General features: G+C 41.8%; 1 protein-coding gene across 5 annotated transcripts in view; it reads left to right on the forward strand.

Moving 5' to 3' along the window:
- The window catches only part of LOC140915797 (protocadherin alpha-C2), a 362,081-nt gene that overhangs the window by 64,129 nt on the left and 275,259 nt on the right, over positions 1-22,693 (forward strand). The window contains exon 1 of one of the 5 annotated variants that reach the window (XM_073356106.1): positions 13,902-16,391. The exons of the other annotated variants lie outside the window; for them this stretch is intronic. Coding sequence (XP_073212207.1) covers positions 14,031-16,391 — 2,361 coding nt within the window. The 5' untranslated portion in view covers positions 13,902-14,030. Of the gene's footprint in view, positions 1-13,901; positions 16,392-22,693 lie in introns of those variants that run through there. 5 annotated transcript variants of the gene reach the window in all.

The following is a 22,693-nucleotide window of genomic DNA, read 5'->3' on the forward strand; positions in this document are numbered from 1 at the left end:
TTCCTTCCTGACCCCAAATATGGTGATCAGCTAAACCCTGAGCATATGGGCAAGATTCATCAGTCAGCTACTACAGAAAATTCTTTCCTGGGTAACTCAGATCCCACACCATCTAATATCCCACCACAGGCCATTGGGCCTATTTACCATGAATATTTAATTACCAAAACCATGTTATCCCATCATACCATCTCCTCCATAAACTTATCAAGTTTAATCTTAAAGCCAGATAGATCTTTTGCCCCTACTGCTTCCCTTGGAAGGCTATTCCAAAACTTCACTCCTCTGATGCTTAGAAACCTTTGTCTAATTTCTAGTCTAAATTTCCTGGTGGCCAGTTTATATCCATTTGTTCTTGTGTCCACATTGGTACTAAGCTTAAATAATTTCTCTCCCTCTCCGGTATTTATCCCTCTGATATATTTATAGAGAGCAATCATATCTCCCCTCAACCTTCTTTTAGTTAGGCTAAACAAGCCAAGCTCCTTAAGTCTCCTTTCATAAGACAAGTTTTCCATTCCTCGGATCATCCTAGTAGCCCTTCTCTGTACCTGTTCCAGTTTGAATTCATCCTTCTTAAACATGGGAGACCAGAACTGCACACAGTATTCCAGGTGAGGTCTCACCAGTGCCTTGTATAACGGTACTAAAACCTCCTTATCCCTACTGGAAATACCTCTCCTGATGCATCCCAAGACCGCATTAGCTTTTTTCATGGCCATATCACAATGGCAGCTCATAGTCATCCTATGATCAACCAATACTCCAAGGTCCTTTTCCTCCTCCGTTACTTCTAATTGATGCGTCCCTAGCTTATAACTAAAATTCTTGTTATTAATCCCTAAACGCATGACCTTACACTTCTCACTATTAAATTTCATCCTATTACTATTACTCCAGTTTACAAGGTCATCCAGATCCTCCTGTAGGATATCTCTGTCCTTCTCTAAATTGGCAATACCTCCCAGCTTTGTATCATCCTCAAACTTTATTAGCACACTCCCACTTTTTGTGCCGAGGTCAGTAATAAAAAGATTAAATAAGATTGGTCCCAAAACCAATCCTTGAGGAACTCCACTAGTAACCTCCCTCCAGCCTGACAGTTCACCTTTCAGTAGGACCCTTTATAGTCTTCCCTTTAACCAATTCCTTATCCACCTTTCAATTTTCCTATTCTTATCCAATTTAACTAATAATTCCCCATGTGGCACGGTATCAAACACCTTACTGAAATCTAGGCAATTTAGATCCACTGCGTTTCCTTTGTCTAAAAAATCTGTTACTTTCTCAAAGAAGGAGATCAGGTTGGTTTGGCACGATCTACCTTTTGTAAAACCATGTTGTATACGAAGCTTTCCATATATCTTCTGGATCATCTAATTTAGCTTTATGTCACATCTGAATAATAATGACTTCTTTGCTTCAACAGTTATCAAAGAGAGGGCAATAAGGAAGACAAAGTATAAGATTTTATATGTATAGGAAAAACAGCTTTATATTTAATTAGCTGTTGATAAGAGCATGAAGAATTGAAGGAAAAAGTTACTAATATTAAAGCCACAGTGTGCAACTATGGACTTTGAGGTGGTGTTGATTTTCAATGTGAAAATAAAAGTGAGAGTGCATGGGATAAAAATAGGTTGTGATGATGCTGAGGAGATGAAAACTTTCCTCATCTGATATGAGCACCAATAGAGAAAAAATAATGATAAATGTTTGAATGATTCTGTCAACAACCCTACAGCTGACTTCCTCTCTGATTTTGACTAGGATACATTGCTTTGGTGTGCTATTTTTCCTGCTTTATAGTCATTATATATTTATTCTAACTTGCCTATAGTGCATTTTTATTTTTTTACTTTTTTATTATTGTCCTACATGGAATATTTCAGTGTGTATCTCATATACTAGGCAAAATTGAAAGCATCTGGAAGATTTTGATTAGATAAAATATAATCTAACTGCATATTTCAAAAAAATCTTCTTTCTGTTTGACAATGTCATTAATAGTTTTATTATAATTTAATTTGAAAATTACAAATACTTTGAATTTTGAAATTTAAAATACATGAAATTTAAATTTTTATATAAATTTTTAAAAAATTATAAATACTTTAAAATTTTACATAATATAAGAATTTCCATTATTTAGCCAAATCCTGAATGCCTTTCTCTGGAAAAAAATCCAAAGAAGCCAAAAGAAGTAAAGTCAATGGAAGCTTTGTCTGAATAAGGAGTACATGATCTTCCCCATTTTCTTCAGTGAAAGTTCTCATCTGGGAAATGGATATATGGCCAAAGTTTTCTGACATGGCAGTCAAATCTTTGGGAAAGTCATAAATCAAGGGGAAAATAGATGCTGAGTGACACAGTCATATAGCATGACTTTCACCTCCTAATAATCCAGAAGGAAATCATATCCCACCATTCTAAATCCAGAATTCCCCAATTGCATGTTTATTATAGTCATAGTCATCTAAATGTTATAATTTCTGAAGACAGAAAATGAAATACAAATTTTTCTAAAATAAAACCTGATTTTACTAATTATTTTATGCTTAGGTATACTGTTCAAGAATCGGATTTGGTTGTCAAAACTTGCATCTTTTAAATATTTGGATGAATTTTTCAAACATGACGTGTTTTTCCCCTCAAAATGTAGAGAATGATTTGTTTATTGAAAATAAAAATAAATTCTACATTAGTGGGTTTAGTTGCTATAACTTTTCATGCAGTCTTGTTGAATTTCCAATTAATAGCCACATGCCTGATGATGTGAGGGACCAATGCGCTGAGCTCCAATTCTACATCACTGGACAGAGCCCATAACTGAATAGACACAGAAAGTGAGGTTGTATGACAAGCAATGCTCCTTATGTTTATCAAATGAAATCTGCTATTCCAAGTTGGTTCTCTTTCTAATACATTAGTAAGTAGCACAGTAAATCTGTGCAGTGTTTTTTATTAACAGAGGTAGTAACCTGGAAGAACAGACTGTTTGGCAGCTGTCACTGGACTGTGTGATCTTAGGGACACAGGTTGTCTTTTTCTTCTGTGTTTGTACATCACCTAGCACAACGGTGTCTTGGTCAATCACTGGTGCTCCTAAGCACAACAACAACAACAAATGCAGACTACCCTGTATCAAATTGGATTATAATTCAACCCACTTTACCTTAATTTATCATATTTCTGTCTATGATTTATCTATTAGATAATTACCCATGGAAAAGTTTGGTATGAATAAAATAACTAGCGTAGGTTACTTCAGAAATGCACAGTTCGGTTGTCATGGCAGATCTGTTAAAAAGGACTCATAGGAAGGAGCAGGTTTAAGTACTAGGCAGCCACATCAAATTTGTTCTAAGATGCTAGAAAGATGATAAAATGAGATTATGCAACATGTCAACAAGCTGAGATAAACAACAATATTCACTCAATGGAAAACACATGTGTGCTTCAGTTCCATATAAGGAGAGATTAATAAGACTTGGACTTTTTACTTGGAAAAGAAATGACTAAGGAAGGATATGATAGAGGTCTATAAAATCATGTCTGGTGTGGAGAAAGTAAATAGGGAAGTGATACTTACTCCTTCTCATAACACAAGAACTAGGGGTCACCAAATGAAATTAATCAACAGCAACTTTAAAACAAACAAAAGGAAGTATTTCTTCACATAATGCACAGTTAATCTGTGGAACTCTTTGCCAGAGGATGTTGTGAAGCCCAAGACTATATAACAGGGTTCAAAAAAGAACTAGATAAGTTCATGGAGGGTAGGTCCATCAATGGCTATTAGCCCGGATGGTCAGGGATGCAACCCCCGTCTGAAAGTCCATAAACCTCTGACTACCAGATCCTGGGAGTAGACAACAGGGGATGGATCACTTGATAACTGCCCTGTTCTGTTCATTCCCTCTGAAGCACCTGGCATTGACCACTGTTGGAAGACAGGCTACTGGGCTGGATGGACCATTGGTCTGATCCAGTATGGCCGTTCTTATATTCTTATGATATATGTTTGCATATTTTTTGTTAAAAGGAAAGGATGTCAAGTACTATTGAAATAGTAAATCTTAAAATGATTTTCTTTTACTGTTATATACATGAAGGAGGAAATTGTCTTGTGCCAAATAGTAGACCAAAGCACCAGGGGAAATTCCTTATCTAAGACTTTTTCTGTAAATCCATACATTTACATTTGTTTTCTTCAACAAGTTCAACAACTTCATTATATAATTTTGAAATTGCATCATTGAAGACTCTAATGATCACTACCAAATTTTCAGTCTGTGGATGTCTGCTATTTCCTGGAGTTTGAGATACTATAATTTAAGTATGTACTGGTACCTTTTCCATACAGATGGTTCTTAGTAATATCTTCAGGTCCATTCTTTTTTTCCTTTTAAGTGTCTCCCCTACTCGTTGCAGGCCCACATGTCCCCATTTTAAAAAAGGATAGGTGTTTTCTCATACAAAGCTTAGATTATATCGAATTGCCCTAAAGGGAGAAGCTTAGGATTGGCACTCACTCTTGCTTTATTCCAGGTTTTTGATATAATGGAAATTGCTGAATAGGAACTCATTTGAATATGTCTCATCTGTTTTGGTAAGAAGAATATTGTCCCATGGGGTCAGTGAAAGTTTCCTGCAGGCAATCGTTGTCCACTGGCTATTACTATCCCAATTGTTCTATGCTACACGATCTGTAGTTGTGCTGCTCAGTTCTATAGGGTAAGGGGCTGCTACCACCTTTCTTGCATAATGACTTATACAAAGTTTTTCTATTAACTCCAAGGACCATTGTCCAAATAAAATGAAACATGGAGGACTGTGATTCTTCTAATACCTCAATAGGGTTTTATGTTGACAATTTTACCATCATGGCTGTACTAAACCACAGAATTTATTATTAGCTTATTTTATTTGATTAAATCTTTCAATAGATTTTTTTCAACAGAAATGTAATGTACATTGTATAATGTTTCCAAATGGGGGATAATAAGTATAATAAGTATAAGTATAAATAGTAAGTTACTTTATCAAGGTTTTTGCACAATGGAAGCTGATTTTTCTTATATTTTTGATATAATTGATTCTAAAACCCAAGGTTTCTCTGAATTGGATGATTTTATTCATAACATGAAGCAGTGGGGTAAGGAGGTCTAAAATCCTCATAAAAACATCATCTGTATGTAGTACAACTTTAATATTTAGGCCTCCTGCATTTATTCCATTGTTACTGAATCTTTTATTACTTTGTTTTGGTTTGGAAATGGTTTCAAGACAATTAAAAATAAGAGTGGTGGCAGGGACAGCCCTTTCTGGGTGAATCTCTGAAGGCCAATAAGTTCAGAGAAGCTATGACTAATTTGGAATCTGACTATAAGAGTTTTATAAAGGGATTCCATCTGCCTCATAACTTTTTCTCACATCAACCAGTATTCTTCTGAAGTAATTCCATTCTCCCTGACCAAGACTTCTCTAGATCAAAAGACAGCCATATACTAAGTGTACTATTTGACTGGCCCAAATGGATTACACCTGGAACTCTCCATATGTTACCCACTACTTGGAAACATCTAATAAATGGTGTCTGGTATCTACTAATTACTTATGCCACCAGAAGGTCTACCCTAGTGGCAAATACCATGCCAAATTCCTTCATATCAATATTTAGTAGGGAAATAGGTCTATATGAGACACAATACATTTTATCTTTGTCAGACTTCACAATCAATGAAGTATGGGCTTCTAACATAAATTGTGGAATTTGCAAAGAATCTAACAGTCTGTTAAATAAAATGCTAAATCTGCTGCTGAATCTTTATGATATTGACTAAAGAGCCCAGCAGGGCCTGGTTACTTGCCAGCAGGCATCTTTTAAATTATATTATGAATGTCTTCTGCACTGATAGGTCTAGCTTAGCTTCTCTCTTGGTTCTTAGTCAAAGCAAGTAAATTAACAGTTGCAATATACTTTTAGCTGATTTTTATCTAAATTTCACTTGTATAGAATAAGTGTGAAAATGTTCAAACATTTGGTATATTTCACTGTTTTATTATTCAGACTTTACCACCTTCTATTTCAATGATGTTTCTCGTTCCTCTCACTTACCTCAGTCTATAAGCTAATTTTTAAAGTTAACACTACTTTAGCTCACAGATGACTCTTTCCATTTAATATGTAAGAAAAGCTTTAAGTTGCCCTGCCTGTGTTGTCAAGTTTTTAGAAAACGTTTTGCCTCTGTTTATTTATGTAATATATATATTACAATATTTTAATTCCTGGTAATAAGCAGTTTCTTTCAGGTTCCCTTTCTCTTGCTATTACAGTCAGTTTACCCTAACATATTCTTTTATATGTTTCTCATATGGTATTAAGACTTCCCTTTTTTCATCCTTTGAAAGTATTTGTCTCACCTTTCAAAATGTTCAGTGGTACTGGGTCCCTCTGAATGAAGATATGTATGCCTGGATCTAGCAAAACATGTTAGCTCTTGTTTAACTTGTTATCTTTGAAAACTCGTGGCGAACCGGGGAAGTCCCGGATGACTGGAAAAAGGCTAATGTAGTGCCAATCTTTAAAAAAGGGAAGAAGGAAGATCCTGGGAACTACAGGCCAGTCAGCCTCACCTCAGTTCCTGGAAAAATCATGGAGCAGGTCCTCAAAGAATCAATCCTGAAGCACTTGCATGAGAGGAAAGTGATCAGGAACAGCCAGCATGGATTCACCAAGGGAAGGTCATGCCTGACTAATCTAATCACCTTTTATGATGAGATTACTGGTTCTGTGGATGAAGGGAAAGCAGTGGATGTATTGTTTCTTGACTTTAGCAAAGCTTTTGACACGGTCTCCCATAGTATTCTTGTCACCAAGTTAAGGAAGTATGGGCTGGATGAATGCACTATAAGATGGGTAGAAAGCTGGCTAGATTGTCGGGCTCAACGGGTAGTGATCAATGGCTCCATGTCTAGTTGGCAGCCAGTATCAAGTGGAGTGCCCCAAGGGTCGGTCCTGGGGCCGGTTTTATTCAATATCTTCATAAATGATCTGGAGGATGGTGTGGATTGCACTCTCAGCAAATTTGCAGATGATACTAAACTGGGAGGAGTGGTAGATACGCTGGAGGGGAGGGATAGGATACAGAAGGACCTAGACCAATTGGAAGATTGGGCCAAAAGGAATCTGATGAGGTTCAATAAGGATAAGTGCAGGGTCCTGCACTTAGGACGGAAGAACCCAATGCACAGCTACAGACTAGGGACCGAATGGCTAGGCAGCAGTTCTGCGGAAAAGGACCTAGGGGTGACAGTGGACGAGAAGCTGGATATGAGTCAGCAGTGTGCCCTTGTTGCCAAGAAGGCCAATGGCATTTTGGGATGTATAAGTAGGGGCATAGCGAGCAGATCGAGGGACGTGATCGTTCCCCTCTATTCGACATTGGTGAGGCCTCATCTGGAGTACTGTGTCCAGTTTTGGGCCCCACACTTCAAGAAGGATGTGGATAAATTGGAGAGAGTCCAGCGAAGGGCAACAAAAATGATTAGGGGACTGGAACACATGAGTTATGAGGAGAGGCTGAGGGAGCTGGGATTGTTTAGCCTGCAGAAGAGAAGAATGAGGGGGGATTTGATAGCTGCTTTCAACTACCTGAAAGGGGGTTCCAAAGAGGATGGCTCTAGACTGTTCTCAATGGTAGCAGATGACAGAACGAGGAGTAATGGTCTCAAGTTGCAGTGGGGGAGGTTTAGATTGGATATTAGGAAAAACTTTTTCACTAAGAGGGTGGTGAAACACTGGAATGCGTTACCTAGGGAGGTGGTAGAATCTCCTTCCTTAGAGGTTTTTAAGGTCAGGCTTGACAAAGCCCTGGCTGGGATGATTTAACTGGGAATTGGTCCTGCTTTGAGCAGGGGGTTGGACTAGATGACCTTCTGGGGTCCCTTCCAACCCTGATATTCTATGATTCTATGATTCTATGAACTTTAGACATAATATTTGTCCCATTGACTTCGATGAAACTACTTGGGTTTAAAGTTAAACAGGTGCTTAAGTGCATTGTTGGAGGGGACTCAGTGTCCATGCTTTTGGCTTTTACTGCTATTCTACTGAAGGAAGACGCCAACACTGGAGGTTGGCCTGGCCATTTACTTGCCGTATAGTGGCCTCATTGAAAAAGGGTCACAAAGAAGATCTGCCTCATACTGAGAAAGAGGAGCGATCAGCAGGTTACCTCAAGTGCCTATATACAAATGCACAAAGCTTGGGAAACAAGCAGGGAGAACTGGAAGTCCTGGCACAGTCAAGGAATTATGATGTGATTGGAATAACAGAGACTTGGTGGGATAACTCACATGACTGGAGTACTGTCATGGATTATAAGCTGTTCAGGAAGGACAGGAAAGGCAGAAAAGGTGGGGCAGTTGCACTGTATGTAAGAGAGCAGTATGACTGCTCAGAGCTCAAGTATGAAACTGCAGAAAAACCTGAGAGTCTCTGGATTAAGTTCAGAAGTGTAAGCAACAAGGGTGATGTCGTGGTGGGAGTCTACTATAGACCACCAGACCAGGGGGATGAGGTGGACGAGGCTTTCTTCCGGCAACTTGCAGAAGTTACTAGATCGCAGGCCCTGGTTCTCATGGGAGACTTCAATCACCCTGATATCTGCTGGGAGAGCAATACAGCGGTGCACAGGCAATCCAGGAAGTTTTTGGAAAATGTAGGGGACAATTTCCTGGTGCAAGTGCTGAAGGAACCAACTAGGGGCAGAGCTCTTCTTGACCTGCTGCTCACAAACCAGGAAGAATTAGTAGAGGAAGCAAAAGTGGATGGGAACCTGGGAGGCAGTGACCATGAAATGGTCGAGTTCAGGATTGTAACACAAGGAAGAAAGGAGAGCAGCAGAATACAGACCCTGGATTTCAGAAAAGCAGACTTTGATTCCCTCAGGGCACTGATGGGCAAGATCCCCTGGGAGAATAACATGAGGGGGAAAGGAGTCCAGGAGAGTTGGGTGTATTTTAAAGAATCCTTATTGAGGTTACAGGGACAAACGATGTGTAGAAAGAATAGTAAATATGGCAGGCGACCAGCTTGGCTTAACGGTGAAATCCTTGCTGCTCTTAAATACAAAAAAGAAGCTTACAAGAAGTGGAAGATTGGACAAATGACCAGGGATGAGTATAAAAATATTGCTCGGGCTTGCAGGAGTGAAATCAGGAAGGCCAAATCACACCTGGAGTTGCAGCTAGCAAGAGATGTTAAGAGTAACAAGAAGGGTTTCTTCAGGTATGTTAGCAACAAGAAGAAAGTAAAGGAAAGTGTGGGCCCGTTACTGAATGAGGGAGGCAACCTAGTGACAGAGGATGTGGAAAAAGCTAATGTACTCAATGCTTTTTTTGCCTCTATCTTCACGAACAAGGTCAGCTCCCAGACTACTGCACTGGGCAGCACAGCATGGGGAGAAGGTGACCAGCCCTCTGTGGAGAAGGAAGTGGTTCGGGACTATTTAGAAAAGCTGGATGAGCACAAGTCCATGAGGCCGGATGCGTTGCAGCCGAGAGTGCTAAAGGAGTTGGCGGATGTGATTGCAGAGTCATTGGTCATTATCTTTGAAAACTCATGGCGATCGGGGGAGGTCCTGGAGGACTGGGAAAAGGCTAATGTACTGCCCATCTTTAAAAAAGGGAAGAAGGAGGATCGTGGGAACTACAGGCAAGTCAGCCTCACCTCAGTCCCTGGAAAAATCATGGAGCAGGTCCTCAAGGAATCAATTCTGAAGCACTTAGAGGAGAGGAAAGTGATCAGGAACAGTCAGCATGGATTCACCAAGGGCAAGTCATGCCTGACTAATCTAATTGCTTTCTATGATGAGATAACTGATTCTGTGGATGAAGGGAAAGCAGTGGATGTGTTGTTCCTTGACTTTGGCAAAGCTTTTGACACGGTCTCCCACAGTATTCTTGCCAGCAAGTTAAAGAAGTATGGGCTGGATGAATGGACTATAAGGTGGATAGAAAGCTGGCTAGATTGTCGGGCTCAATGGGTAGTGATCAATGGCTTCATGTCTAGTTGGCAGCCGGTATCAAGTGGAGTGCCCCTAGGGTCAGTCCTGGGGCCGGTTTTGTTCAATATTTTCATAAATGATCTGGAGGATGGTGTGTATTGCACCCTCAGCAAGTTTGCAGATGACACTAAACTGGGAGGAGCGGTAGATACGCTGGAGGGTAGGGATAGGATACAGAGGGACCTAGACAAATTGGAGGATTGGGCCAAAAGAAATCTGATGAGGTTCAACAAGGACAAGTGCAGAGTCCTGCACTTAGAACGGAAGAATCCAATGCACCGCTACAGACTAGGGACCGAATGGCTCGGCAGCAGTTCTGCAGAAAAGGACCTAAGTGTTAAAGTGGATGACAAATTGGATATGAGTCAACAGTGTGCCCTTGTTGCCAAGAAGGCCAATGGCGTTTTGGGATGTATAAGTAGGGGCATTGCCGGCAGATCGAGAGACGTGATCATTCCCCTCTATTCGACATTGGTGAGGCCTCATCTGGAGTACTGTGTCCAGTTTTGGGCCCCACACTACAAGAAGGATGTGGAAAAATTGGAAAGAGTCCAGCGGAGGGCAACAAAAATGACTAGGGGACTGGAACACATGAGTTATGAGGAGAGGCTGAGGGAACTGGGGATGTTTAGTCTACGGAAGAGAAGAATGAGAGGGGATTTGATAGCTTCTTTCAATTACCTGAAAGGGGGTTCCAAAGAGGATGGATCTAGCAGATGACAGAACAAGGAGTAACGGTCTCAAGTTGCAGTGGGGAAGATTTAGGTTGGATATTAGGAAAAACTTTTTCACAACGAGGGTGGTGAAACACTGGAATGCGTTACCTAGGGAGGTGGTGGAATCTCCTTCCCTAGAAGTTTTTAAGGTCAGGCATGACAAAGCCCTGGCTGGGATGATTTAGTTGGGGATCGGTCCTGCTTTGAGCAGGGGGTTGGACTAGATGACCTCCTGAGGTCCCTTCCAACCCTGATATTCTATGATTCTAGGATTCTAGGATTCTAGGATTCTATGATCAGTATGTGGCTAATACTGGTATGAGCTTCAGGGGGTTAGGAAACAAGAAGCAATCTCTTACATAATCTCTTCTAGAATCAAGAATTCACATTTCCAAAGGTACTTTGCATATTTATAGTCCAATCAAACTCATCTTCCCTTTAAATTGTCTGATCTATTTATTTGTGTGTTAAATGTTAAATTAAGGTATCTAATATTTACCTCTTTAGAAACAAAGCTAAGCAGAGTGGGGAAGAACTTGTCAAAGAAAGATTTTTATCCTCTTCTATTAGAGATATACATTGAGCAGATGATGGTCTCTTTGCCCACAAGGTCACACCTTATTGTTATGAATTGACCAAATTTGTCTTTTTTGGCATATTTGGCCTCCGATTGTAATGATTTAGAAATCAGTCTAGACACGCCTTCCATACTGTAGACATACAATTCCTGCCTGAACCAGGAATAGCCTATTTCTTCTTTCACATTTCTAATGAGATTATTGTAAAGACTCATAACTAGTCTTTATTTTTTGTAAGTATTCAAACCACTAACATTTAAATTAAGGTGCTAAGATATAGGGACTCCTGTTAATATAAATCATGCTTTCTTCATATAACATTACCCATTCTTGTCAAATGTAAAATTATTGTCATTGCTACACTTTCTCTTTTCCTACTAATTCAGTTGTAAATTTCCCATATTTATACCAAACAGGTGTTTTAGTATTTTTGACTGCTTGATCTGTGAAGGCTGAAATACTTTTCCTCTCGCCCTTTCCCCTCTTTGTTTCCTTCTTAGAGGATACATCTTTATGGTGGGAAGCGTCCTACTCATCCACATCGATTTGGTTTCATTTCTTTTTTCTGTTTTTAAGTCTGATCCCGACGTTATTAGCAGGTTTTAACTGAGTCTCAGTTCTGATAATATAACATGAATGTTAAGGGGAAATCAAAGCTTAAGAGGGAGGGACCAACAGTTTCTTACATTGGCACAATGCAGAGATCTGGTGTTTCTTCTGAGTGCCTTTCTTATTCTTAATGTGAGCAAGGACAGAGTTTGAAAAATAGAAATGCATTGTCCCTCCACTTCCAATGGGACACGCCATTCTCTAATAATTCTCTTTAGGTGCTCCTTGTTCTTATAGTAGTGCAGCCAATTATACAATAGGTTGAGTCCGTGCATCTACGTGTGGAAACACTGCGTGGCATGTTCTGTTTTGGTACATAGGAGCTTCTTTCTCCTTCCCAAAGAATTATCGTAGTAGTGTTTTCATATATTTCTCCCCATTTTCTATCCCTTCTGTGAGTTCTTTCAGTCTTAACGCTATTTTTTCTCTTTGCCTTTTCAAATCATTTTAAGGTCCAGATCAAACTTCTTGATTTTAGCCAACTGAATTCCTTTATCTACATTAGTTAGTATATCAGTACATTCTTATCAGTAAATTCTTCTACGTATTTATTACTTCCTGAAGATGGTTTCCATCTCCGTTTATATTCATTTTTATTTCAGATAATATTTCTCTGATGTCTGCCTTTGTAGCAGGCACATTCTTATCCTTGTCCATTGCACGTTGTTTGCCCACAGGTAGCTCTGTAGTGGGTCTTACTGCTTCTCTCTGGTGGCGTGCATAGAAGCTGTTAATATCATAAGCAGCTTTCTGTACAAGCATCCTGGATTTGGGAATCTCCAGACACCTGTCATATGAGTTTTCAGGGATTCATATTTATCTAAGTCATCTCAGTTGGCAAACGTACAGACAGACCATTGCTTTGGTTCGCTAAACAGGAGCAATCGCTTGATGTCATGGTGGATTATATAACGCATAAAATACAAGGGGGAATGGGGAGCTCGAAAGAGTTAGCGAGAGAGAGAGAGATGGGAAAAACTTGGCCACTGTTCCTGCCTCTTCTGGGATCCTTCCGGATACTTATGGAATATTCCTGCCCAAGCATCTCTAAGGTGCTTATCACCATTATCTATTTTGATAAACACACACAAGATGACGAACTGATGACAAAATATGAAAAGCACAGAATGAAGGTACAATAAATTAATACAATTGAACAGTTATATAGTTCAATTATTTCTCATAGGTTCAAGTATATTAATATAATTTGTATAAAATATTTCTCCACACTCTTAGGCTAGCACTCATTCCTTCACCACAGAAGAGCCATAGAGTTTGACTACCCAACATTTCACACATTCGAAAGACGTGGGGAATTTTGGTCTGATTTATCTACTGAAGGAAGGTCAGTACATTTGAATGTTTGCAAATGAATTTTTCCTACTATTTGTACCTGAACACGTAGATCATAATAGAGTATCTTTTGAGGTAAATCATTTTGTAAAATAATACATAAAATACTAGGGCTTCTAAAAATATTTTTCACACCCTTGTCTTACGAATTAATAACTGAATTTGAAAGGAAAAGGACACAGGCATCGAGGAAAATTACCAGAAATGAAAAATAATACATCTTAGGGGCCAGCAACTAGCAAAAATCCCATGCTATCTAAGGGAGTAGATTCACACAATCAAATTAGAGTTCTATAATTTCCGGTAAGAATATAAACTATTTTAAATGTTAAATTAAAAAGCACAATACTGAAAACCAATGGCGTCATCAGAATAGTAAAACACCACGAAAAAAGTGTATACATTACAAAGAAAATAGTGTTACAACTATTGATAATCATTGTTCACTTACACATTCACAAACACATGGTGTCGCTGTCCCCTAAAAATCCGTTTCAGTAAGAAAAGAAACACATAGCTCCCCCTTCAATTTAAACGACAGCATTAGATGAAACGTCAGGAGGGCTCCCGGATGTGAGAGAACTGGATTTAATTAAACTGCTTTCAAAGGTACCGCATCCCCCCCATTCACTGGACTCTGCAATTCGCTCAGTTCAAAACTGATTTATAAACCGGCACCGGCGCACCGCCCAGTGTGCGCGATGGCTCTTCTCCGGCGAGACTCCCTGGGAACCGGGCAGCTGCTGCGGCTGGTTCTGCTACACACGGCCTGGGAGGTGGGCAGCGGCCAGGTCCGTTATTCCCTGCCGGAGGAATCCAAACAAGGCGCCTTTGTGGGCCGCCTGGCCCAGGACCTGGGGCTGGAGGTGTCGGAGCTGGTGCCTCGGATGTTCCGGATGGTCTCCAAAGGCAGGGGAGACTATTTTGAGGTAAATTTGCAGAGCGGCGTTTTGTTTGTTAAGTCGCCAGTAGACAGGGAAGAGGTGTGCGGCCAGAGCCCCTTGTGCGCCATTGACCTGGAGGTGATAGTGGACAAACCCCTGAGGATATTTCACGTGGAAGTGGAGATACAGGATATAAATGACAATGCTCCTGTGTTCCCCGTAAATGAGCAAAACCTGGGTATTGCAGAATCACTAACCCTTCCAGGTTCGCGTTTCCCACTAGAGGGCGCGTTTGACGCAGATATTGGTACAAACTCTCTCCTGACCTATAAACTCAGCCCAAGCGAACATTTCACTCTAGATGTCACAGCTAACGATGACCAAATCAAATCTGCAGAGCTTGAGTTAAAGAAATCTCTGGACAGAGAGGAAACCCCTGTATATCGTTTATTTCTCACCGCCACTGATGGGGGCAAACCGAAGCTCACCGGCACAGTTCAGCTGATGATCACGGTGCTGGATGTGAATGATAACGCGCCTGTGTTTAATCAGTCAGTTTATAAGGTCCAAATGCTAGAAGGTTCAGCTAATGGGACATTAGTCATCAAACTTAACGCCACAGACTTGGATGAAGGTATTTATAAGGATATTACATATGCCTTTAGCAGTCTTGTTCCTCCCCATATTAAGGACACGTTTAAAATATGTGAATATTCTGGTGAAATTAGGGTTAAAGGGAAAATGGATTTCGAATACATTAACTTGTACGAAATTCAAGTTTCGGCCAAGGATAAAGGGAATCCCCCACTGGCTGGACACTGCAAAGTTGTGGTGGAAGTTTTAGACATTAACGATAACGCCCCTGAGTTAACAATAACGTCTCACTCTCTGCCGGTGCCGGAGGACGCTCCCCCGGGGACAGTGGTGGCTCTTATTAGCGTCTCCGACCGGGACTCGGGAGACAACGGCAAAGTCACCTGCTCCATCCCCCCGGACCTGCCCTTTCAGCTCGTCTCCACCTTTAAGAATTATCACTCGCTGGTGCTGGCGGAAGCCGTGGATCGGGAGCGAGTGTCTGAATATAAGATCCTGGTGACAGCCAGAGACGAAGGGGCCCCGTCTCTCTCGGCCAGCAGCAGCATTTTGGTGCCAATCGCGGATGTGAACGATAACGCCCCTGCTTTCCCTCAGCCCGTGTACACGGTGTTTGTGAAGGAAAACAACCGTCCCGGGGCCCATCTCTTGAGCGTGTCGGCGTCGGACCCGGACGTGCGGGAAAACGCGTTTGTGAGCTACTCGGTGGTGGAGCGCAGTGTGGGAGAGCAGCAGCCCGTGTCGAGCTACATCTCGGTGCACTCGGAGAGCGGGCACATCTATGGGCTGCAGCCCTTTGACTACGAGGAGCTGCAAGTGCTGCAGTTCCAGGTGAGCGCGAGGGACGCCGGGTTCCCCTCCTTGTGCGGGAACGTGACTGTGCAGCTCTTCGTCCTGGATGAAAATGACAACGCGCCGGCAGTTTCCCCGCCTGGCTCCGGCCGCGGCTCGCCAGGGCCCGAGCTGGTTCCGCTGTCGGCCGGCGCAGGGCACGTGGTGGGCAAGGTCCGAGCGGTGGATGCGGATTCCGGCTACAACGCGTGGCTTCGCTACGAAGTGCAGGAGGCCGGGACTGCGGGGCCTTTCCGGGTGGGTGTGTACAGCGGGGAGATCAGCACCACGCGGGCCTTGGAGGAGGCGGACGGCCCCAGCCAGAGACTCGTGATCCTGGTGAAGGACCATGGGGAGCCGGCGCTGTCAGCGACAGCCACGGTCAGCCTGTCCCTGGTGGAGAGTCCGCAGGCTGTGAAATGGGACTCGAGGCAAAGGGTCGGGAGCGAAGGGCCCTTGGTCGACATGAACGTGTCTTTAATGATCGCCATTTGCTCGGTGTCCGGGCTGTTTGTGTTGGTGATTATCGTGTACGTTGGCCTGAGATGCCATCCGGGTCCGGAAGTGATGTGCGGTCCTGGGAAAGCCACCGTGGTGTTCTCGAGCGAAGTGGGGAGTTGGTCATATTCGCAGCGCCAGAGCCGGAACCTGTGTGTCGGGGAAGGCACCGCCAAGAATGACCTGATGGTTTTCAGCCCCAACTTCTCTGACTCTGCAGAGAATGGTGAGCACGAGAAACTACAGGTAGCACAGGTGAGTCTGGTGTATCTGCATGTGGAATTTTTCTTACTATATGTCTAAATAATTGTGGTTAGAATTCCATATGGAATTTGTTTCGTCTGTAGAATAACGTGATTTACCATCTAATGAACAATTTCTTCGTATAGTGGTTCTTCATGTAAGGTATACTCTGGACAGCTGTATAAGGTGAAAACACCTGTGACTGTTTTATCTGGTATCCATTTGCCGTATTTCAAAATATTTGGATACCAAGTGTAAAGGGCCAACAGTTTTCGAGATACTGTTTGAATGAAAATAGTACACGTGTTTGTAAAATTCAGATAATGAGGCTTTAAATATTAACTGAAAGCATGGAGATCATTTCTCTGAAAAAGTTTTTTAAGATAAAGATATCCACTTTTTCTCATTGTACTCCAGTTTTCAAGAGCATGCAGGCGATCTAATATTTCCTGTGCTATGAAATAATGGGAGTAAATAAATGCTATGTTTCAGTCAAGCTATCTCTGCTTGGAAAGATTTGATTTAGTGCTGTAGGTCAGCATCAAGGCATGAAGTTCCCTACCATGGAACCTGTTCAACATGGAAAACATTGATACAAAGGGATATAAATTCCGTGTTGAAGTGTGCGGCAGACATTACTACAGGGATATTTATGTGGGGTTATTTATGTATATATATACTTTCAAGATTATGGACAAAACTTTATAACTAAAGGATAGTTTAGGAAGGGATAGCTCAGTGGTTTGAGCATTGGCCTGCTCAACCCAGGGTTGTGAGCTCAATCCTTAAGGGGGCCATTTAAGGATCTGGGGTAAAAAAAAATTGGATGATTTAATTGGGAATTGGTCCTGCTTTGAGCAGAGAGTTGGACTAGATGACCTCCTGAGGTCCCTTCCAACCCTGATATTCTATGATATTTTGTAAGCAGAAGGATAAATCACGTGCAGTATTTGGTCAAGTGTGATGCCGGTCTGTTCTTTGGCCAATTAATATTTTAATAATAATTTGGTGGAACCCTCTTCTCTTAAAAAATGTTCCATCAAGATCAATATAGCCTCAGAGTATCTATTAGTAGAAATATCGTATCACTCTTTCGCTGTGTCTTTAGCTAAAGTTCTATCTCAGCCTTGAAAGAACGTTCCTTTTCCTCCTCATTGGTGGCCCTCGCTACACCTGTTACTTACTGTTTTCCATTCCATCAGTCTTCTCTCTTGCGTTTGCAGTAGAGGCATTTTTACATTTCCCATATTACAGTTCTACCAGATTGTCAGCATGTATGTATCAGCGTTCTTAGCATCTTTTATATTTGCTTTTAGGGCTTGATTGTGGCACTTCGAGATGTATCTTCCTCCGCAAGTAGTTCCATTTAGTTTAATGAGACTTGGCGCCAAGGGCTATTCAAAGTGAATAAAGTTACCACAATCTAGCCTGTGTTGATGTCACTGATAGTGGAAATATAATAACTGTTGTTGAACGAAGAGCAACTGGAAACATTTTAATGGAAAATGTGATGGTGCTAATAAACTATCTGGATGTTGGAAGCCAGTTTTAAATCTCTAGTTTTGTCATCAGGAATTTAAAACTTGCCCGTGATATCTCTAAATGTGGAGTGGACCCCGCTTGCTTTACTCCGGCTAGTGTTTTCTTTGACTTCACTGAAAATAGGAATTGCTGCTAGACAAAAATGCCTGAAATTGTTGGAAAAGGGTTGTTACAAGGAATACGACCCGGCAATTCAGATGAAAGTGCAAATGGAGAGGTGCTTTACTAATAATGTTCCATTTTATCCGAACCGGCTTTTACTTTCTAACCCCAAACAATTAGAATTTCTTGTTTCTGGTTTTCTCTGTGAATGTCTCACAGAGGGGCAGTGTGGAATGAGAAACCTTTCACCATAGCGAATAAAGGAGAGATTTTACTAGGACCTAGGAGTCTTGTTCTTTCCTCCAAAGTCGGAAAAATACTGACCGATTTGAGTTCAGTATTTTAAAGATGTGATGGGGAATGTAAATATAATAAAATGCTGGGCTTCTCAGCTATAGGGACACTCAAGTGAAAACACATTCTAGTATCAGAGGGTCTGTATCGGCAAAAAGAATGAGTAGAACTTGTGGCACCCTAGAGACTAACAAATCTATTCTTTACACTGTAGTATGTGTGTCCAGTGGTATGGAAAATGGAAACACTAAAATGGAAGAGGGTTTCTGACTGAATTTGTTTCCAGTAGAGGATAGATTGGGGGAGGAGTGTAAGGGGTGCTGATAGTACTGCTCCAAGCTCCCCACAGAAAATAAACTCTGCCCTTGTGAGTAGCCAGAATGAGGCACCTCATAGGAAATTTGTGGTCCTCTGTGATCGCTTGAGGTCAAGGATGATCTCTTTCATGGGTTTTATTCTTTATGGATCCTTTGCTGACTGAGGAGTCTGATCTTTGAGCACCAGGCTCCTTGGCAGATGTTGCAGATGGTGTTGGAAGTCAAAGTTGGGACATGATTGCTGCATGACAGTTGTCTTTTCTTTCTTCTCTGGCACTTTTCTGTGACCAGGGCAAGGTGATTTTCCTCAAAAGTGGATGTTTCTTCTCTGATAAGTCTTTGCCAGTTATCCCTATCCTGGGCTACTGTCTCCCAGTGTGTGGTGTTGATGCCACATCTCTTGATGTTTATCTTGAGCGTGTCTTTAAAGCATTTCTTTTGTCCTCCCCATTTCTTTTCTTCTTTGGTGAGTTGGGCATACAACAATTGATTTGGTAAGCGTACATGAGGCATGCGCACACAGTGCCCGCTCCACATCAGCTGGTGCTGGATAATCAGGGCCTCTACATTGAAGATGTCAGCCTCTGTGAGGACACTGACATTACTGCAGCGATCCTCCCACTTTATGTTGAGGATCTTCCAAAGAAAGTGCTGGTATTGGCATTCCAGGTTTTTCAGGTGTTTTCTGTAGGTCACCCAAGTCTCCCAGCCATAGGGGAGAGTTGGGATTACCACTGCTCTATAAACTAAAAGTATAGTATGTGTTCTGATGTCATGATTGTTGAACGCCCAGCAAGACAGTCTGCCAAAGGCAAGGCTGGCATAGTGGATTCTGTGCGGAATATCAATGTCTATGTCTGCCCTCTGTGACAGATGGCTGCAAAGATAGGCAAAGTATTCTACATTTTCCAGTTCTTCTCTGTCAGTGTAGATCTTCTTTGCTGGGTCTTATGATTGACTGGGAGCTGGCTGGTGGAGAACTTCTGTTTTGCCGATGTTCACAATTAGCCCTAGGATTTTGTAAGCTTAAGAGAAGCAATTAAGGGATGTTTGTAGATTCTCCTTTGGGTGTGCAACTACAGCACAATCATCAGCATATTGGAGTTCAGTTATTGTTGCTGATATTACTTTAGTTCTGGTACAGAGAGGAGAAAGATTGCAGAGGTTGCCGTCAGTCTGATATTGGATGCCAATGCCCTGAGGTAGTCGGTCTTGGGTTAACATTTTCATAGCTGCTAAAAAAATGGAGAAGAGTGTGGGTGTTTTATACCAGTTTGGATGACAAAGGACTCAGAGGTAGAGCCACTGCACAGGATGGAGGCAGTCGTGGAGGAGTCTTAAAATGGTGATAAATTTGCTTGGGCAGCCAAACTTTGACATGATTTTCCACAGAGCCTCATGGTTGACAAAGTCAAAGGCTTTGGTCAGCTTGATAACGGCCATATACAGCCCCTGATGTTGTTCACTGGTGCTTCATGATTGTCTGAAGCCTCACTGGGACTCTGGAAGTAATTCTTCTGCAAAAGGGAGCAAGATGGAGCAGGCAATTCAGTGAGATTCCAGCAAGAATCTTCCCAGCAATTGAGAGGAGGGCAATGCCTTCATAGTTGCCACAGTTGGCTCTGTCTCCCTTTTTGAAAATGGTGATAATGTTAGCATTACATAAGTTATCAGGGATTTCTTCTGTGTGCTAGATTTTGAGGAGCAATAAATGAAGCTTGTTAGTCAGTGTTTCTCCCACCACTTTCAGTACTTCAACTGGAATGCCATCAGGACCCAGTGCTTTATTGTTCTTTATTTGCTTAATTGCTCTGTGGACCTCCTTAGGTGTTGGTGGGTTGGCAAGAGTTTCCCAGACTGGGTGCTGAGAGATGAAGTTGATGGTGTCATCAGTCACACTCAATTTCTGATTAAGAAGCTTTTGGTACTGTTTCTTCCAGTGCTCTTTGATGGATTCTTTATCTTTAAGAAAGGTACTACCATCTCTGGATCTCAGTGGTGTGAGGCCACATGAGCTTGGTCCATACAGGGTCTTTGTCTCACATAAATTGTTCCGCATATCATGTCTGTCAAAGAATGCTTGGATTTCTTTTACTCTGTCCTCCCACCATTTGTATTTGTTTTCTTGGATCCTCCTTTGAACTTCAGCTTTGAGCTGATGGAGAGATCTCTTCTTCTGACTGGATGATGGATGGTTTTGCCAGTGACAGAAAGCTTTTATCTTCTGGTCCAAAAGGGCTGTGATCTCAATATTGTTTTTGTCAAACCAATTCTGATGGCAGCAGGTAACAAGGCCAATGGATTCCTCACAGACCTCATGGATGGTCTGTTTTAGGGCTTCCCAGGCTTCTTTGACACGTGTGTTGTCATTTCCAGGTGTGTATATGGTCAGTTTTACACTGAGGAGTGATTGGTGCACTGAGGATTGAAGTCTTTGAATATTGTATTACCGTCTGTGTGATTTGGATTGCTTTCTATGTTTTGGTGCAATCCTGATGGACACGACTCACTGACCTCACCAGGTGGTGGTCAGTCCAGCAATCATTGACATGGCATGGGTGATTTGGACAAATTATGCAGGTATTCAAAATAGGGATGGTAAATATCATGTAAAAAGTTAATCATTTAAATGATTAAAATTATATCATTTAACCGGTTAACCAAGGTTGCTCCTGCAGGCACCACACAGCTGGGGCTGAGGTTGGCTGGCTGGCTGGCTAGTGCAGGGCAGCCAGGGCTGGGGTCCCTTTGTCTGGCTGGCATGGGGAGGCCAAGGCGGGGGCTGGACCTGCAGGTCTAGGGCTGGGGTTGCTCCGGCTGGCTGGCACAGCCAGGGCTAGGGTCCGTCCAGCTGCAGCTGAGGCTGGTGTTTCTCTGGCTGGCATGGGGCAGCAGGGGCTAGGGCTGCTCCAGCTGGCATGGGGTAGCCAGGGTTGGGGCTGCTCCAGCCAGCACGGGGCTGTAGCTGCTCCACCTGGTTGGCCCAGGGCTGGAGCTGCTCTGGCCAGCACTGGGATGGAGCTGGTCCGACTGGCACACGGGGTTAACGGTTAAGGTCAGTTAACGGTAAATCGAATGCTTACCAGTTAACTGGTTAACCATTGAACATTTCCATCCCTAATTCAAAACCTGATTTTTGTGTTGCTTGGCTGCTCCATTAGATTCCTTGAACTTTGTTCTGCCTATGTGTGCTCAGCTGGGCTCCTGAGCCTTGGCTCTTTCTTGATTGGAGAAAAATAAATGATGACATCTTCGAAAGGACAGCTACTTTGGCACAAGAATGTAGGGTCACTCACAGTGAATAGTGTAGATCTGTGATCCTCCTTCTCCTTTGTTTATGAAGAAGGAAACAGTTATCAGTGTTGACATATAAAGTATCACCACTGGGCATCTGAGTTAACTCCCTCTGAGATGCAGGAGGCAGATCACATCTCTCACAGCTATTTTTCCAGGCTCTTTGCAGACTCATCTCTGCATCAGTTACATTTGGTTCATATTTGTTCATGGCTGAGATTTTCTTCTCAACCATAACAGTAGGCTTTTTATTATTATGATCAAATAAGAACAAGCTGGTAGACTGATATGGGAAATGGGATGATACTATTGGTTGCCCTAGTTTGACAGTTTTCTGTTACTCTCTAAGAGGAGACTGATGACAAAGGCTGCTGCACTAATGGAGGATTGGAATAATGAAAACACAAATTGGGAACTTTCCCAAAAGCTTTTCTATTCCCTAATGTTTAAGAAACTTGAATTTATACAATTACAGACATCCAGGATATGCAAATTCTCACTGATATTAAAGAAAGAGAATATCTGTGTTTATAAAAATTGAAACTAATTTGATTTTTAAATTTAAATTTTAAATGATAAAGACAATGAGAGAGAAAAGAAAGTTTTGCAGCCATTTGGGAAAGACCAATGATGCCCATGATAGGAGAAAAAAATAACAATGGAAGCTCCTTTTGTAAAATAACCAAGAGATGAAAATAGACTCTAAGCAGGATAGAATTTATTTTTTTCCCCAAATTTTCTGAATGATCAAAGTGTGTTAGACAA

This window comes from Lepidochelys kempii, chromosome 8 (assembly GCF_965140285.1).
Source record: "Lepidochelys kempii isolate rLepKem1 chromosome 8, rLepKem1.hap1, whole genome shotgun sequence".
NCBI classification, from domain to species: domain Eukaryota; kingdom Metazoa; phylum Chordata; order Testudines; family Cheloniidae; genus Lepidochelys; species Lepidochelys kempii.